Source organism: Myxocyprinus asiaticus, chromosome 41, assembly GCF_019703515.2.
Source record: "Myxocyprinus asiaticus isolate MX2 ecotype Aquarium Trade chromosome 41, UBuf_Myxa_2, whole genome shotgun sequence".
In the NCBI taxonomy this organism is placed as follows: domain Eukaryota; kingdom Metazoa; phylum Chordata; class Actinopteri; order Cypriniformes; family Catostomidae; genus Myxocyprinus; species Myxocyprinus asiaticus.
In genome coordinates, this window is record NC_059384.1 from 7,560,015 (window position 1) to 7,580,224 (window position 20,210).

Consider the following 20,210-nt stretch of genomic DNA (forward strand, 5'->3'; position numbering starts at 1 on the left):
GAATTTCCTGTTCATTAGCAGCTCCTAACGAGCATGTGTGCCGATTACTCATCACAAATGTTTTGCTTTTGCAGTAAACAGATAAACTTAAGCCTAAGGGGTTAAGAAAGCACTTCTGCTGAGGGAAACATCCAGTGTTGGGGAAGCTACATTGAATATAAAAAGTAGCCTAAAAATAGTAGTCTAAAAAGCTAATACTTCAGTATACTCATTATAAGATATTATCACATGTAGTATTTTGTTTACCTTTCATATGTTTAATTATATATATATATATATATATATATATATATATATATATATATATATATATATATATATATATTAAAATACAAAATGTTTGAATATTTGGTTGAAGGTTTTGTCATTTTGCAGATTGTCATCTGAAATATGTTATTGTTGTTGACTAAATTTATATGCCATTTTAGTAAGAGTAAAACTGACTAAAATAAATAAAAATAAAAACGTAGTTGCATTACATTAGAAACATCCATACTTTGAGAAAGCAGAGACATCTTTCCTAGAGTCTTTGTCACCATCAGAACTGGTTTATTTGCAGACTTGGAAGGGGAAACTGTATTTAAATGTTGTGTGAGTGCTGAGGTCCGTGCAGGGGCCCCAGGGTCTCAAAGGTGTCCTGACCAAATGGCTCGATGTAGTTTTTAATACTACATGAACAGAGAAACGCCATTAAAACAGAGGCCTCTGGAGATATACAAGGATGTGTGGGCTTCCTCGCCTCCTTTTGTTAACCTCTGTGACAAGGTCAATTTTAATCCATTCTTTAATCTGTTTTGCCAGCTATTCCTTTCTCTTTTAATGTATAACACATGCAAACAGGCGCAACAACAACACACACTCACACACTCACAAATACACCCACGAATGCATTAACTCACACTAACTGCTTCCCCATACCCAATACAATCACTCTTCGTTTAACCTTCCCCCACATTAAGAGATCTCCATCTCTTTCTCTTGGCTGAAGGTCAGTGGACTGTCTATTTTAATGTCAGTCATTGAAGATCTGAGCCTTTATCCCACTTTACTGACCCCTGGAAATGCACAAAAGCTGCTGGAAGTACACACAAGATTTACGGAGTCTCCAGGTAGGATGGCAATATCTGGTTTGAGTTTATATACATTGTACTGGCAGACGTTTTCCCAGGGTAAGCACAATCTCTGGTTGGTTAGGTTGACAGTCTGGCTGTCAGACTGAGGCTCTGGTCCAAAACAGAATGAGCTGCCTTGCTGTCTACTTGCTTCACAGACAGCTGGCTTTGAAGGCAGCATCCTAACTGATATATAACCTCATAAGTGACCAATTTGGAATGCTTTATATTGGCAGAAATTCCAGCAATTCCACGCACAAAAGTGGCACAACCATTTAGTGAATTTACCCCTTATAATTTTATAAAATACTTTATTTATATAGCAGCTTTATAATACTCAAGTTCGCTTTACAAAGTGGCATGTCAAGTACTCCAAAAATCATATTGACAAAGCAAACAAACAAAAAAAAAAACCAACAAATAAAAAACTGGTAATGTATTTCATATATTAATAAAGAGTAATTAAAGATATCTGAAAAAGGCTTTCTTGCTAGTTATATTAACATTATAGATATCTGAAATCAACATGAATTGTTGAATTAAAAATGAGGATTTTTACTAGCTGAAATTCAATTGTTGATATTAAGCATGGATATTTGTACTAGTAACAATGTAACTATTGATATCAAAATTATAATTCTTACTAGTAAGGTAAGTACATAGCTGATATCTAAAACTGGAATTTTAACTAGTAAGAAATACATTTTAGATATCTGTAATTGTGTTTTAGACAGGAATGCAATTACAGATATCAAGACTTATGTTTTTTACTAGACGAAATTCCATTTTTATGTCAAGAATGTGCATTTCTGTGAGTAATGACATAATTTTTTATATACAAAATTGAAGCTGTTCCTTGTAAAAATGTAACTTGCACTTTCACTGGTAGTAATTTCATTCCCGATCTCAAGTAATACATTTTAACTATTGAACTGTAGATATCTATAATTCATATCCTGCACGTGGTTAAATGTCTAAAGGGCTTGCGATACATGACTGCGCAATACAGCGAGGAACATTAGGTTGTTGATGTATGATTATGGGGTTGCACTGCAATGTATACTGTCGTGAGTTTTCTTCTCACAGTACACTGAATGAGTATGTTTGTGCTGAGTGGACTGTTTACAGTGACCTTGACTGAGCTGCTAAGATCAAACTCTGTGATGCCGCAAACCACGTGACCCTCCTTGAGTTCCGTCGCAGCTGAGGTTACCGGTGATGATGTGTGATGCGTCAGTCGACTGGCAAATGTTGCCTGAAACATATGTGGGTTCCACTGGGTGTCTCAAATGCCTTCCTGCCTCATAGTAGGGGACAGGACCATAAGGACATGCTGGGAATCAGGTCCCAAACAATCGGGGCTTAAATCTCCAACCGGTTGTGGTTTCAGAAAGGAAGATGGGTCAGGACCCTGATTTCTCATTAGTTCTCCAATTCTGACTTCCTACCAGAGGCCCGCAGGAAAAAAATACAAAACCGGGCAAAAGGCACCGGAAAACATTTGGATTGAGAACTGTGACATATTCTTCAGTGGCTCCTCCTTGACCTCCAAAATCCAAACACAAAACACACAACTCATACACCTTAAAAGTCTTTTAAAACCTGTTTGGTTGTGACTCCTAGCAGTAAACACTTTATTATTTGTTAAAAAAAAAAAAGTGTTTGCCACTTTTCTTTATAGGTACAATAGAGGAAGTACAGGAAATGATGGAAAGAAGAAGTGGGGAGTGGGCATTGAATATGTTGAAAGCCAGATTCAAAGTTGCATTTTCTGCATGAGCACCATTGCTTATTGTGTTGGAGCATACATCTTTCGAAGATGTGTCCAGGTCATATTTCAAGCCAACATTTTTAGAAAACATAAAAAATTTACAGAAAGAAAATGAAGCCCATTTTAAGACACATTTTAAGAGTTTCTGTATTGTGACATTATTTTCATGACTAAAAAAGTGCATCATTACTGTAATGAAAAAAAAAAAAAATCACATTACTGTAATAATTTTTTTTATTACAAAAAGTTTAAATGACATTCAGTAAATCAAACACTATCATGATTTATTCTTGCTATTGTACAGTATAATAATATCATTATTTCTTCTGCTTTACAGTAAAAAAATGTTGTTTAGTTTTTTGCATTCCAGTAGGCTACTGGGAATTTGGTATGGCCTACCGTCTTAAAATGTTTATGTTCCTATAAAAAGACTTCTTTTTTAACGCAAAATATAATTTCTTTTGTCTTTAGATTTTAGGGTGAAATGTGACCTGAACATGTTACTGACAGTTTTTGTAAGAATCACCTTTACATTTTCCCCAAAATTCACATTACTGTAATGCAAATACTGTAAATACATAAATAAACAATTCTCATTACTGTAATAAATTAAATCATTCTGTCCAACCACAATGATTGTTATTATTACAGTATGTTTAAATAAATGTAGTACAGCAAATAATATAATGATGTATACTTGCAATTGTACTGTAAAAAAAGAGAGTTGTGCATGTAGTAAAAGACTGATCTTGTGATTTAAGAATCAATACTGAGACCAAAAATCTATATTTTTACCCAGTCCTATAAACTATCATTGTTTTTTCTGCATAACAGTAAGGAGAATTAGATTTTTTGCGTCACAGTAGGCTGATTGTGAATAATGTCACAATAAAAACAATCATCATGGTCCTAAAATAGGCTGTATTATATACAGTATATATATATATATATATATATATTATTCAATATTAATCAATTCAAACAGTACATGTAAACATTTGTATATATATACATACTGTATATTCACCAATCAGCCACAACATTAAAACCACCTGCCTAATATTGTATAGTTCCCTCTCATGCCGCCAAAACAGCGCCAACCGGCATCTCAGAATAGCATTCTGAGATGATATTCTTCTCACCACAATTGTACAGAGTGATTATCTGAGTTACCGTAGACTCTGTCAGTTCACTCTGTTGACCTCTCTCATCAACAAGGCATTTCCATCCACAGAACTGCCGCTCACTGGATGTTTTTTGTTTTTGGCACCATTCTGAGTAAATTCTAGAGACTGTTGTGCGTGAAAATCCCAGGAGATCAGCAGTTACAGAAATACTCAAACCAGCCCATTTGGCACCAACAATCATCCATGTGATTGTCTAATCAGCCAATTGTGTGGCAGCATTGCAGTGCATAAAATCTTGCAGATATGGGTCAGGAGCTTCAGTTAATGTTCACATCATCCATCAGAATGGGGAAAAAATGTGATCTCAGTGATTTAGATCGTGGCATGATTGTTGGTGCAAGATGGGCTGGTTTGAGTATTTTTCAAAGTGGACTTTCACGCACAACAGTCTCTAGAATTTACTCTGAATGGTGCCAAAAACAAAAAACATTCAGTGAGCAGCAGTTCTTGGGCAGAAAAACCCCTATACACCAGGCCAGAGATACATCTGCACCCATCAGCAACAAGTTCAGTGTGTTAAAAGCCATTTCAGAACCAAAGCATGATGAAGGAGAAAAAAACGTTGTTGGGTCGATCTTCCCAAGCTCATTGGGTTAAAACCTGTCCGTGAAGCACAACATTGTAAAAGCTTTATAAACCCTTTAATCAGATTGGGGAGAGTAAGTGTGCCGTAATCCCTCTTAACTGCTTTCTAATTGGATTCTGGCTGAATTACTCATGTGCACATACAGGATTGAAATGATGTCTGGGCTCCTACAGCCACCGCTAACTGAACCTTGACAGATGTGTAAACCAGTGGCCAAAAAGTGTCCGGGCTCACATTTGCTTGCATTAATCATTTAGGATTAAAAACCACACATTCTGGACATATCCACTAATGAAGCCTCATAATATATTGTTGAGCCATATAGGAAAGGCTGCAGTATTACATCAACCAGCTACAGGCTAAAGGGTACAAGCAATGTTTCATAATGTATGAGGTCACAGAAACATTGGCTGGAACTATTGGCACTGTATTAACCAAAAGCAGGAGGGTAAGACCATCCTCCACCTTGACTAAAGCACTCAGTCAGGGAAATAACACACTGATCAATGGAGTTAGAGAGGAGACCAGGCAGAGAAGAGCAAAAGAGTGATACAGAGAGGAAAGAGGGATGAAGTATACAGGGTTCGTACAGGTGCTGGAAATCCTTGAAAATGCTTGAATTTTAATGTGGTGTTTTCAAGGTTTGAAAAGTGCTTGGATTTTGGATAAAGTGCTTGAAACTGCTTGAAACTGTAAATGCATTTGTATAATACGAAAAGATAAAATAGTCTAAATGCCTTCACATACTGTATATTTACACCCTAAATCAGCTTAAGATATTATTTACACCAATACAGAACAAATAAAAAATAAAAGATCATAGGGGAGGCTGGGGCTAGTTGTCTCAGTAACGATAAGACTTGGAGTCAAAAGTCCAATTTCGCAAATGTGTGTGTTCTCTTGCAGGGGGTTTGTATGCTCGTTTCAAACATCTAGTTCAAAACCCTCTTAAATTAGAATAATTTTTATGAATTCTATCATCCAAAGTAAATTTGGTATCACTTTATTTTACAGTACTTTTCTACAACAACTATAGTAATTACTAGGTACTACCCTAAACCTAACACTAACCCTAACCTTAACCTTAACCAATATTAAGTAAATGTAGTTAACTAATATTACTCAGTACTTTCTTGGTTAAGTACACTGTTAAGTATACTGAAAGTACATGTATTGTAAAATAAAGTGCATCCGTAAATTTTAACTATCATCATGCATTATTTTTGTTATAGCTCTTAGGTAAACAAGCAAACTTAATTAAACCACACTTGAATACTGTACATTCAGGCAAGGGTAAACTGTATTATGAAAATAGATTTTTTACTAAAAGATTTAAATGTGTTCTTAAGACAGATGGGACTTGTTATAAGTCGCATTCACATGACTCGCTGACTGAAGCATCAGTGTTTTCCCGGCGTCGTGTTGCACGTCCGTCTTCCTGGACGATTCGGATGAAGTATCATTACATGGACATTTCCAACGCTAAAAGTAAAAATAAGATGTTCTCTGCAGTGCTTTTCATGTGGAGTTCGAAACGGCGCGAATCATGTAAATGCGGCTTCACGATTGCTGTAGCAAAGTGGATAGCCACAATTAATACTGTGGAGGAAAGGGGTTTAAGATATTTGATGTCCATTACAATGAATACGCAAACAACAGGGACTTCTTTTAATTAGTCAAGCTCTCACTTACACTTTTGGAAACGTTTAATGTTACTTGAATTGATTTAGTGCATTTATGTCTTTATATTGTGGAATGGTTTGTTTGAAAAAAGTTAATAAAACATTATTGTTACATATTGTTTTGTTGTCTTTTCTAAGTACGAATTAAATGCTTTTTGACAGGAAAAGAAGTATATATAGAGACAAGCACTTTCAAAATCTGCAGTTAATTGCTATTAACAATGAAACAAAGATATTAATCGCAATTATAGTTTTTTAATCGACTGACAGCACTAATAATTATAAACAGAAAATACTGTAAGTCTTTAGACAAAAATCACAAAAAGAAATATTCAATAGAAGAAACTAAATCATCAATACAAGCTTTGATGTTGGCTTAAAGCCTTGTATGAAAATTTCAAACAAGGCTTGAAGCTTGAAAGTTATTTAGGCCTTAATACAGTTATACGTCTTGTCAGTTTTGTATCAGCACAAGGACAACAAACTTGAGCAGCCACAGTAAGACACAAACCTCCCGAGAGAAATGTCTGGCTTACAGTGCATTAACCCAAAGCCTCGCAATACAGCACTTCACAGCGCTACCCTAATCCTCTCTAGTCACATGCATAAATGACACACACACACACGCGCGTGCGTACAACCTCAATATGCATTCAGTTTGTGCAGCAATGGGTTTTGAAATTATTATCAAATTCACTCCATCTGTCAGAAATCATTTTCATACTGATTGTAATATATTCAAACGCTTTATGCCGTTTGTCTATTCGTCTGAAGCAGTAAAACAGATTCATGCAATAAGAACAGACGATCTGAATGCGTAAAATGACAAAGGAGGTGATAAAAAGACTTGATTACTTTCCGTCAGCAATCTGTTCACTTTGGAAATGTTAGTGTGGAACGTCAGCTTACAACAGCTTCAACTATTGTTTAAAGACAGACCCAAAAAATAAAAAGAAAGGAATAAGAATGCAGAGAAGGATTTGATCAATTACAAAAACAAAAAAAAAACGACACTATGGTTGCAGTCAGCGTGTGCAAAGAATTATGCCGATCTCAGTAAATGATCAACAGAAGACAAGAATAGGAGATGTTGAAAAAGAGAGAGAAAAAGAGAGCTCATTGGGAAAGAGACAGCAAAAACACATCTAACTGTCACCTTGCTAGCATGGGTTTTGCCTCGATTAATCCAGAAAACATCTATGGGGAGTGCCCGGTAGAGATTATAGTAGTTTGCATATGTGTGACTCTCTGAGAGGATCAGAGAGGGGAGGTCCATTGTCATACAGCACCACAGAGCTCCAGAAGTAAAAATCCCATGATTCGCAATGATTCAGAACATGATTCGCAATGCTTTATGGGTGTAACTGTCCAAGTTCTTAATGTGGAAAGGAGGAAGCGGGAACCTGGTGAACAATCCACGTCAGACATTTAATGGACACTTTACAGTGTACAACAAAAACTTTGCTTTTCAGCAACACATTAAAACACACATTGCCTTTCAGCCAGCTACGTATAAACATAAAGACACAGACACACAGACAGGCTTTGTGCATCTCTCTCTCGAACTGTGGCTCCGGCACTACCTTATTCCTCTCCCGGCTGATTACGATTATTCTCCCCCAGCTGTCTCTCATCGCTCTGCTACGCCCCTATTTACGCCTATAATATTACCCTTTAAACCCGTCCCGCTGCCGGATGGTTTTCCCCGCCTCCTGGGAACAGGAACAGGACGAGGGGAGGAGAGGGGAGAGAGAGAACGAGATAGAGTGAGAAGGGGAGGGAGAGGAGAGAGAGAATGAGAGAGAGAGAGAAGAGAGAGAGAAGGGGAAAAAACTCGCCGGTCCCCGTACATGCCGCCAGACGGTCCTCAGTCCGCTGTACTGCTTCCGTCCGTGATGCCGGGCGATGGCACTGGACCCCTCAGCTGTCCCTTTCGGTTGCCGGTTGATGCAGTGCTCCAGCGCCACCAGATCGACCACTCCCTTGGCGTTGCAATCCTTTGTCAGCGGCGAGGACTTGACGCTGCATCTTCCTCCAAATTCCCGGGGTTTCGGCACCATTGTAATGGACCAAGTTCTTAATGAGGAAAGGAGGAAGTGGGGACAGGGTGAACAATCCACATCAGAAATTTAATGGACACTTTATAGTGTATAACAAAAACTTTGCTTTTCAGCAACACATTAAAACACGCACTGCTACGAACTGCGGCTCCGACCTTATCCCTCTCCCGGCTGAATGCGATCATGCTCAGCCGCCCCCCCAACCCCCCGCCAAAATGGGATTGTAGTTTGTGCCCTCCTAAAAGACTGTAAGTACACAGCCTTATACCTTTGTTTTTATGTCCTATTTTCAAATACTTTTTTGCCTCAAAACAAAGTTTGTGATGTTGTGATTCTCCTCAGAGCTGGTTGGATTGGCTCATGGTTACAACTCTTTTATGAAGGATTTTATAAAAAGTCTATGAAAGAAATGAATAGGGAAAATACTTCCAGAACCCAGATGGCTAAAAAGTGTGCGGGCACTATTGCGCTATATTACACACCATCAAATCTGTTTTTAGCACTAAACATGCAAGTTCTCGCACGAACACTCTCATAGCACTCATGAACACCCAACGGACGTCAAGATTTCCACATAAATATTACTACTTTTTGTGTAATCGCACTAAATTAACACAAAGTGTTCAAATCTACCCAATTAATCATGCCCCCTGATCGTGCATCATTTCCCTTAAAAGGAATTTTCCTAGTTTGAAGTACCAACTTCATGTTTTAACAAGTAGAAGTCAGCAGGGGGTAGCACAACTCCTGCTCTACAGGCACACCTACCAAAGCAGGTAGCACTAAATGAGCCTCACACAGCAGGATGCAGTCTTTGGCTTTATGGCGCAAGATGCTGAAAATCAGTAAAAGACGTGATGCAACCGAAGTAAGACGCCCCAAAAGCGTCGACAGGACGCATGTGTACAAAGACCCACAAAAATAGCATGGAAAGAAGCAAGAACACATGTCTTCAGTCTACCTCGACCAGATTGATGAACTCAATTACAAAACGGATTGCTGTGGACTGTAGGCCAACAGTAGGCTTATGTTCAATGATATTGGAATAAAACAAACAATATACTGTCTTCAAAAGCCACTTTTTGTCATATCTATTCAGTGCAGACCCACTTTATTTTAGAGGTCTTTAACTTCTATGTACTTTAGCATTGGATACAATGTATTTAATATGTACAAATGTGTTGTTGCATTGTTCTTACAGTACATTTAAAGTACCTGCATTTAATTACATCTGTAATTACTCTGTTAACCTTACCCCTAACCCTAAACCTAACCCTACACCAACCCTTACCCTAAACCCTAACCCTATCCCAACCCCTACTCCTAAACCTACCCGTACAGCACCTCAACCTCAGTAGCAGCAAAATTGTGAGAATTTTGTAGAAAAATATGTAGTTACACAATAAATACATTGTACTGTATGTATTTTAATGTTAGCACATAGTAGTTAACCTTTTCACATGTGACTCTTGTACTGACAGATCCCCCAGTGTGAGTTCTTTAATGCGCACTTTAAAAAAAAATCTTACCTTACACTTCACAGCAGATGCACTGGAGAACAGATTATATCACAGCAGGTGCACTGAAGGTCAGATTATATATTATCGAACATATAATGTTTTTGGATGTTTATAATGATTGATTATTATAGATAAGATGCGATCAGGAACGCGCTTCCCAGCTATGTGCGCCGCCATTAGGGATGCTCTGATCAGGATTTTTACAGCCGATACCGATCACTGATCTTCTTGTCACCTGATCTCCCGATACCGATCATTTCACCTTTTATTAGGATCTCTGTCATAACTGGCTATATGTAAGCTTTCTGCACACCGTCACAATTAACTGAATTTTGCTCTTTGCTTCCTTCCATGCCTTTTCGTTTAGTTGGATTATTGTATTTATAGTTCATTTTTCACTTGTTGCTGCTTGATCTTTAATGAGGGGAACATGCGCTCACTCATGAGGGCAAGAGGTGAAAGGAAAGCAGAGAAAGAGCGCATGTTTCTGGACTCTACAGGTGCTACTACTGTTAATGTTGTTTAATCGGGAGATATTTAATAAAGATGTTTGAATTACACAACATCTTGTAGCTTGCGTTATTACCGAGATGCCTATGCCTGGCGGAGACTGAGAAGTTGCCGCCATGAACGATAATAAAGACCGTTTCATAGCTCACGCTGTTTTCCCTTTGCCTTGTCGCGTGTGAAACGCCACATTAACAGTACAGTAAAAAAAACTTTTCATATTCGTTATACCTCTCCCACTGCATCATACTTCAAATCAAAATCAAAATCAAATCACTTTTATTGTCATACAACCATATACACGAGTGCAATAGTGTGTGAAATTCTTGGGTGCAGTTCCGAGCAACATAGCAGTCGTGACAGTGATGAGACATATACCAATTTACAATAAACATCAGATTAACACAACACAATTAAAGTCTAATATACACATAATTACACACAACACAATATACAAATAATAACATACACTGTACAGTATACAATACACACAATATAGAATACACATTATACAATAAAAAAGTATATATAGTATATATAGAATGTACAGTAGGTTGTATTGTACTGTATTGACATTCAGGCTGTCGGTTGATAGTAAGTTGCCAGTGTGTTGTTAAGAGAGAATCTAATATAATAATAATATAATTTATGACAGTCCGGTGTGAGATATAAGAGTAAGAGTAATAAAGTGCAGTGCTGATGTATTTTGATCGTGGGAGATCAAGAGTTCAAAAGTCTGATTGCTTGGGGGAAGAAGCTATCATAAAGTCGGCTGGTGCGGGTCCTGATGCTGCGATACCGCCTGCCTGATGGTAGCAGTGAGAACAGCCCATGGCTCGGGTGGCTGGAGTCTCTGATGATCCTCCGAGCTTTTTTCACACACCGCCTGGTATATATGTCCTGGAGGGAGGGAAGCTCACCTCCGATGATGTGTCTGGCAGTTCGCACCACCCTTTGCAGTGCTTTGCGGTTGTGGGCGGTGCTATTGCCATACCAGGCGGAGATGCAGCCAGTCAGGATGTTTTCTACAGTGCAGGTGTAGAACCGTGTGAGGATGTGGCGGTTCATTCCAAACTTCCTCAGCCGTCTCAGGAAGAAGAGGCGCTGATGAGCCTTCTTCACAAGGGCTTCAGTGTGGATGGACCATGTGAGTTCTTCAGTGATGTGGACACCCAGGAACTTGAAGCTGCTGACTCTCTCCACTGGTGCTCCATTGATGGTGATGGGACTGTGTTCTCTGTCTTTTCTTCTGAAGTCCACCACAAGCTCATTGTCTTACTGACGTTGAGGGAGAGGTTGTGCTCCTGACACCAATGTGTCAGAGTGTGCACCTCCTCTCTGTAGGCCATTTCATCATTGTCAGTGATCAGACCTACCACCGTCGTGTCATCAGCAAACTTAATGATGGCATTGGAGCTATGTGTTGCCACACAGTCATGTGTGTACAGAGAATACAAGAGTGGGCTGAGAACACAGACCTGCGGGGCTCAAGTGTTGAGGGTCAGTGATGAGGAGATGTTGCTGCCTATTCTAACCACCTGGCATCTGCTTGACAGGAAGTCCAGGATCCAGCCGCACAGCGAGCTGTTTAAGCCCAGAGCCCGGAGTTTCTCATCAAGCTTGGAGGGCACTATGGTGTTGAATGCTGAGCTGTAGTCTACAAACAGCATTCTCACATAAGTGTTCTTTTTTCCAGGTGGGAGAGAGCAGTGTGTATTGTAGATGCAATGGCATCATCAGTGGAGCGGTTGTTGCGGTAAGCAAACTGCAATGGGTCTAGTGATGGAGGCAGCACAGAGCAGATGTAATCTCTGATTAGTCTCTCAAAGCATTTGCTGATGATGGGGGTCAGAGCAACAGGACGCCAGTCATTTAAGCAAGTGATTTTGGATTGCTTTGGAACAGGCACAATGGTGGATGTTTTGAAGCATGTGGGGACTACAGACAATAAACAAAACAAACAAAACACTACCATGTTGTGTCGGAGCTCGCAACACAGCAGCCATACTCGGCGCCATCTTGAGTCTAACTTAACTGCTGAAACAAGCACTACGCCAGTATTCCCCACACTCCGTGATGTCATGACAGTGCTGCTGATGTCTTAAAGGAGCCGCATGTCTTTTACGCCATGAGCGATCGGTTTATGCGATCGGCCAAATTACCGATCACCGATCGAGTCATAGGACGTGAATATCGGCCGATACCGATCGGTGGCCAATCGATCTAAGCATCACTAGCCGCCATATTGTTTACATTGCAATGCGAGATGGGATTCTGATTTCGTCATAGCATAGAAGCGTAGAAGCTTCTAAAAACCTAGCACTTCCACTTTCCCAGCACCGGAAGTGGTTAGAATGAGTGACGGACGCTATGGGAGAAGGCTCGAGTGGACTGACTAGTTTATGTATTCTTTGTTTGATGTCAGAATACATGGCCGCATCGCTGCATCAGAACAGTGTGCTCCGACAATATCGGCTTTAAACTTTTATTCAGTGGTTGTTTGAATGTTTGTAACATAAAAAAATAAAGATATTGTGATGTTGAATAGGCTATTTGAGCAGCTGGTACATTATGTCAACCGCTTCACCTGGACCTGGACCTGGACTACTTTAATGATACTTTTGGGTCCTTTCTTAAGCTTTAAAGTGAGGCACTATCCACTGCTATTGCACTGAAATGGACCGAGATATTAAAAATCATCCTTTTGTGCTCTGCATTATATAGAATGCCATACAGGTTTGGAACAACATGAGAGTGAGCAAATGATGACAGAATTTTCATTTCTGGATGAACTACTCCTTTAATCTAATACAGTATCTGCATAAAAATCCTATATTTATTGCTGATATGCTGGTTATAACTCCTTTGATAACCAATGGCTCTCTTGTTTGTGCGAGCCATACAGAGTGCGTTCAGTGAGATTACCAAGTCCTGAACATGTAGTCACCACCCAAGGTGTGAAATTTTATGAGGGGGAAAAAGGGGGAAACATTATGAATGGAACTTCCAATATCAATACAATAGCCTAACGAATAGAATAGACTTAAATAAAGAATAGCTGCCTAATGAAGAGTTGCGACCCCTGATAAATGAACCTAAATAACGCATTGAAAGCCAGATGTTCTTTACCAATGTATGAAATTACTCAGGCAGCAAAGTACATGCACTGACAGAAGATGATTAATTGCAGCTAGCAAATATAATGTGCATGGTGGGTAACTGTAAGACGTCTCGGATATGGAATGACACAAGAAATGTTGTTAGACACACAGACACGCGCTTGAAGAATTGAAGATTATATTTTTAAGAACAGCATGTCTGACGCACTTTTGGAGGCATTTGGAGGTGTGCAGTCTCATGGAGCACACGTATGTAAAGGGTTCTGACTCTTTCTTTGTCTCAGTCTTCTGAATTTTTTTTTTTGCAAGAATAGTATCATCAATGAGAATGCTGCAAATGACCTCAGACCATCTCAGCTCAGGAGGTGCTCTGAGTTCAGTTCACTTAATTTCCACAGAGCAGTTCGTTGTGTGTGCAGCTCCGCAGGGTCACTTTATACATAGCCTATACATGCTTTTTCATTTAGTTTGAAGTGCAATTTGAATTTAGAAATGTCTTTGGTTTACGTTTTTCATTTTTTAAATAAATGAATTTCATTTTCAATGCTAAATCACTAAAGCAAGAATATTCACCGATCTCTCAGCCGATGGGGTTGACAATGTAATTGGATATTGTGATTTTTTATTTTATTTATAAAAATATCATGAACATATTTCTTGCATATCGCCCAGCCCTAGGAGGGAACAAAACAAATTTATTCACACACATTCAAATCATTACCCTTCCGAAGCAGCTAAACTGGTTCCTGGGATGAAAGGTGATAAAACACCAACATTAAACCCGCAACAACCCAGAACAAGTGATGTATTTGCCCGGACAATGAAATACCCAACTGGTAGCCCATGATGGAGAGAATGCACGGATGAAGTAGGTTCGTTGCCAAAGAGATGTTGCCCTCCACAACTGTTGAAAAGCCATCTTTCAAAAAGTTGAACAACACACATTTTAATTGCACTTAATTTTTTTCAGTTTCATTTGAATTTTTCGTTAAAATAAATAAAAAATAAAGTTCAAAGTTTGAAATCAATCTGCCTTGCGTTATTGTGTAGGCTATTGCTTAACGAATATTACCCTATAGTACCACTTAGCATCCAACCAGCGGTAATACCGGTGTTAGTCGGTTTGAACGTGAACACTGCACTGGTGTGAAAATTATGACATCATGGCTAGTGTACAGTAGTCCTGAAAATTACACTGATATTAAAGCTCAGAGCATACCTAAGCAAGTTACTTTCTCACGCCCTGCAATATAAGTATGAGCGAGTGTCACTGTGTGTGATGGATGCACTTTCAAAATGATTTGAATGGGGCTTTATTAAACTTAAAATACTGATTAAACCTGTGAACAGCTTTGATGAAAAACAACAGGATTCAGAGGGATTTTTGAGCTGGCACTTAGAAAGAGGGACGTCTTGGTCTGATTTGAAGTGACCATCTGTGTCATAATGAAAAACATGCTTTGCAACTTCAACTCTTTTCACGAAAAGCCTTTCTCCACGCTGCCACGGTCATAGGTAATGTGCCGGTAGCTTCAAAATTAAGTGCAGCTGGTTTACTATGCAGATCCTAAGCATCAATCTGGGACACAATATCTCACAAATGTTATTGGTGTATGAAGGTCAGACAAAGGATAAAGGTTACATGTTGAGTTTAATTGCCTTCCTAATTCAACAGAGAGAGGACAGACAGGCAGACAAATTAGGAAAATCTGATTAGGAAAAATATTGTTTGCAGTTCAGAAAGGCAGACAAACACCAAATGATAGACAGACAGACAGACAGACAAACCAAAAAACAGACAGAGAGACAGAGTGGGAGAGATTCATTAAATATTCATCCTTCTATTTTGCTCAGTAACACTTCAGTGGAGCCGTTAGATTGATAATTGACAAAGATTCAACAGACACTGAACTGTAACTCAGCCCGAACAAACCCATTCATCTTGAACCTCCCCTCCACTCCTCGTTCTCTGGTGACAATATGAAGGTCACACTGATATACAAGCATGCAATCACTCACGTTTGTGAGTATACAAGCACTCGTCTGCAAGTCCTTTGAATGATGCTGTTGAGTTTTTCTAAGGATTTGTGCCACTGGAAATATTCACAGTGGTGCATCAGCATGCCACATTATTTAACTCCCTTAATTACTCGCACACTCCATAAAACAATTTTATTCACTAATATTCAGCTCCAACCTGAGCTTTGAAATCTGACCTGGGCATTTGCATGGTGGCTTTGGCTGTACTGTGTGTTATATATAGCCATGTGCCACACATAAAAGAACAAACAAGGTTCCATACGGCTATGTATCCATAACCTTGTCCCCCCTAGAGTATGACCTGGTCACATCCGTAACATAACAAAAAGTACATTTTTGTCTTCTTAAGGGTACAAATATGAACTCAAAACAATGGTACCATAATATATATATATATATATACACACACACACACACACACACATACATATATACACACTCACGGAGCACTTTATTAGGAACACTATGGTCCTAATAACGTGCCCAACGTGGTCTTCTGCTGTTGTAGCCCATCCTACTTTTTGTGTAATTGCACTAAATTAACACCCATTCTGTTCCTCACATTAAACTATTATATGGCTATAGAAGACTTGGAATATAGCACATGACTCTTATGAATAATGGTGCTTGAGAGTCACTGTTCACTGTATCCTACTGCTGTATTTAAAAGGGTAATGATTAAAGAAATTATAACAAAATGTTCACATTTAATTCTAACATTGTATTTGCTGTTTGATGTCATCTTTAAAAGTCTGCCAAGCTCATGGAACAAGAGAGGAACACCCTGACTCACAACTTGAAAACATACCCAACAAGCCACATGTCTACATTCACACAGATCACACTAATGTATGAGTACTGAGACTGCTGGACTGTGATGTGCTCTTGGCAGAAGTTCCAGAGAATCTGTCCAGTCTGGGAGGAAAAGCCTTGTTTCTCTATAACTGTGGAGACAGAAGCAGAGGTGGCGGATAAGGGGGGCATAGCCAATGATGCTAACGGTGGGTGAAAAGTTTAATGGGCATAACAATACACCATTTACTGGCCGTCATCACTAATTAAGACCAGAGAGAGTGGTGTGGAATTGGCCGGGGTGGGGAAACTCTAAATAGACTCTGTTGAGCAGCTGGACAACTCGATGCAGTTGACTCTGTAGTGGTCACGCTCTGCTCTGTCCAGATCGCTAATTGTGTCAGTAGCCCGTGCTCTGGTGTGATGGCAACAAGTGGTTGAAGGCCAATGTGTTGACAGCATTTACCAGAACCATCTGGAGTTTTTCACAAAGGTCCAGACCTCCAGAATTGCTCATTGGGGACGAAACCAATGCCCAGTCTGACCTGACTCACTCTCCTGCATATTATGACAAGATATGACAGAGATATGACAGGATATAATAGATAATACAATTCCAGAAGTTTGCAACTGACACTTTTGCTAAGCTCCGCCCCTCTGGAAAAACTTTATAGATAAAATTACAGTGACATAACATATCAGGCAACCACGCTTCCAGGCTATTTTGAGAAGCAACTTTTAGTGGATGATATGGGCAGCACTGCAATTTAAAAACTCTGTTAATCTTTACATAATCTAATAATGTTTGTTTATGTAAATAAAAGTTAGTATAAAGGGATATCTATGGTTTATAGTTAAGAAATGTACACTCACTGAGCACTTTATCAGGAACACCTGTACACCTACTTACTCATGCAATTATCTAATCAGCCAGCAGTGTGGTAGCAGTGCAGTGCATAAAATCATGCAGATATGGGTCAGGAGCTTTAGCTAATTTTCGCATCAACAATTTTTTATCTCAGTGATTTTGTCTGTGGCATGATTGTTGGTGCCAGACAGGCTGGTTTGAGTATTTCTGTATCTGCTGATCTACTGGGATTTTCTTGCACAACAGTCTCTAGAGTTTAATAAGAATGTTGCCAAAAACTAAAAACATCAAGTGAGCGGCAGTTCTGCAGAAGGAAATTCCTTGTAGATGAGAGAGATCAAAGGAGAATGGCAAGACTGGTTTGAGCAGTAACTCAGATAACCACTCTCTTCAATTGTAGAATAGCATCTCAGAATGCACAACACGTCGAACCTTGAGGCGGATGGGCTACAACAGCAGATGACGACGTCGGGCACTTTATTAGGACCATATTACCTCTGTTAGTGTATGTAGGTTCTTTTTGAACTATTGGAAAAACTATCGTTCTTAACAGGCCTGTATGATTTAGTCTTACATGTACCAGGTTGATGAATACACATTCTAACACACTTAATTTCACAATATTAGAAATAGTGCATAATTTTTATTCACATATCCATTCACAAATAGTCAGTACACACTGCAGTGTTGGAGACGGGTTCCGGTTCATCCCATTAGATCTTTCATAATTGTCTTGTTCATATAAGATCATCGTTTGATCATATTTGGCCACATTTCTGTCACAGTGGTTGTGCTTTGAAAATGAAAAACAACCGTTTGTGATTGGAATTTGTGCGATTGCTTCGTGAAAAGTTCAAATCTACCAACAGCAGCTGCAGAGCAATTTGGTTTTCTTAGAGCAGAGACGATCACGATGATGGTGATCCATGAAATATCATGATTCATGTCAAATCCTTGACATGAGTTTGTCTAGATCCACTAATCTAAAATCTTTAGGAAACTGGGTGCTCCACAGACAGCACGTTTCGGGCATTTTCAGCAAAATTTGAACAAAGCACCCATTGAAAGAAGTTGTTTTCTGGAGTGCCAAAAGAACCTGGAAGTGTTGCGCCAAATGTTTGTTTGTAAACAGTAACTTCATCTATAGAGTGTCCCATTGGAATAAATTTGGAGATTTTCATGAATGGCACAAGTTTTGGTAAAATGTGCTCATAAAGTGGTCAAAATTGTGTAGAAATTATTCTTATGTGAGCTGGAATGATGTGTCAAAATACAACACATTTTTACCTGCCATTTTCTTTAACAAAAATTTAAATATGCAGGTCCGTGATAAAAAAAACTGAATTAGAATCACTGCAAATGCCTATCATAGTCAAAAAGAGCCTCATTAGATAGCAATTGCAAATGATATAATTAGTGTACAGTACGTGAACATAACTGTTCCTTTTGTTTCTACAACATAATCACTATGGTACTAAAGTTGCTATCGCCTCTACTATAACCTACTACACGATGTTATACGTGTTCATTTGAGAATAAGGGCTGACACACTGATCAATAGTTTTATACAAAGGATGCACTCAATATTTATTTGACGATTTAGAAAAAAATACCATGTTTACCCTTTCGGTGCTCCTTGTGTTACTTTTACAAGTGCCCCGGCAACAAAGTTTTGTCGTATTTTTGAATAATTTCTGTAAGATTCTGTTTAAAACTATCCAACACACAGGAATTCCATAGGTGTTCATAAGAAAAGAGCAGTTCGTATAAAAATATGGCAGATGGCAACAGTAGCTGAGGTATGATTGGGCCACAATAATGTTAAGGTAGGACTTGGCAAAGGGTCATTTAGAAGCTTAAGGGATTCAGACAAGACTCCTCCCCTGCTATAAAAACTGATGATGTCTGGGTTTAAGGTAAATAGCTTTGTATTGCTGCAATTATTATCTTGATAGGTCATTATGCCACTAATTGGCCATTTTCCACGCTGTAAACTCAGTTTCACAGTATGTCGCTTTGTCTGCTATTCCTAAGTAGTCAGACATCTTACTTTATTTCACACTGAGGGCATCAAGGCTCCGCTGCAGAACTATGAATATTAAATGGTTCTTAGTATTGAGAACAGACTCCCTGATTGCACCTTAATAACAGAATATATGGCTGTCTATTTCTCTGTCATCTCAATTCTTGCATTAGCCCGATGGCAGTACATAGATTTTATTCAAAACAGTTAGATTGTCTGATTTCCAACAGTCATGCAAAGCAAAGTTGAACCTGGCACTGATCATAGCTGGCAGAACACAATGAATGGTTTAAATTATGCCAAAATGAGTTTCAGTATAAAAACAGATTGTTCCATCTCTTGTCTTTCTGAAGATGAAGACAGAGAGGCAGCCACGAAAGGAGCTCATCCAAGCAGACCTGGTGCCTGCGTGCAGAACAGCAAAGCTCTTTTGCCAATAAATACAGCTGGCTCTCAAGGCAAAATGGAGAGCCAGGTAAATTGACAAAACAGGCACAATATCATTCTGATACACTTCAATGGCAACTACTAGGTTTGGCAAATGAGAACCAGTACTTATTCAGAACCAATTCCATTTTTTTTATAAATATCGGAACGGAATCGTTTTCCTGATGCTTTGTTCTGTAAACGCTCAAACATCTACATTCTTCTGCTAACACAGGCTGAGCTCCAACACTCTGAAAGTGTTGAGAGAAACAACATGTGACACAGTTCTTTTTATTGCATTGTCTATGCTAGTTACACATGCTTGGAAGTTTAATCGAGCTTGAAATCATGAAAGTTTGGTCCCCAATTACTATCGTTGTATGGATATATTCACATCATATCTTCAACAAAAAAAATCTTAATTTGTGTTCCCCGTAACAAAGAGAGTCATACGGGTTTGAGATGGCATATTTTAATTTTTTGCTGAAGTATTCCTTTAAGTGGCAGAAATAAATGT

The 20,210-nt window shown here is 38.9% G+C and overlaps 1 protein-coding gene across 5 annotated transcripts in view; it reads right to left on the reverse strand.

The window, feature by feature from the left end:
- The window catches only part of pde1ca (phosphodiesterase 1C, calmodulin-dependent a), a 96,132-nt gene that overhangs the window by 52,869 nt on the left and 23,053 nt on the right, over nucleotides 1–20,210 (reverse strand). Inside the window, exon 3 of one of the 5 annotated variants that reach the window (XM_051682370.1) lies at nucleotides 8,189–8,414. The exons of the other annotated variants lie outside the window; for them this stretch is intronic. Within the exon in view, the coding sequence (XP_051538330.1) occupies nucleotides 8,189–8,190 (2 nt within the window). The 5' untranslated portion in view covers nucleotides 8,191–8,414. The remainder of the gene's footprint in view (nucleotides 1–8,188; nucleotides 8,415–20,210) is intronic. 5 annotated transcript variants of the gene reach the window in all.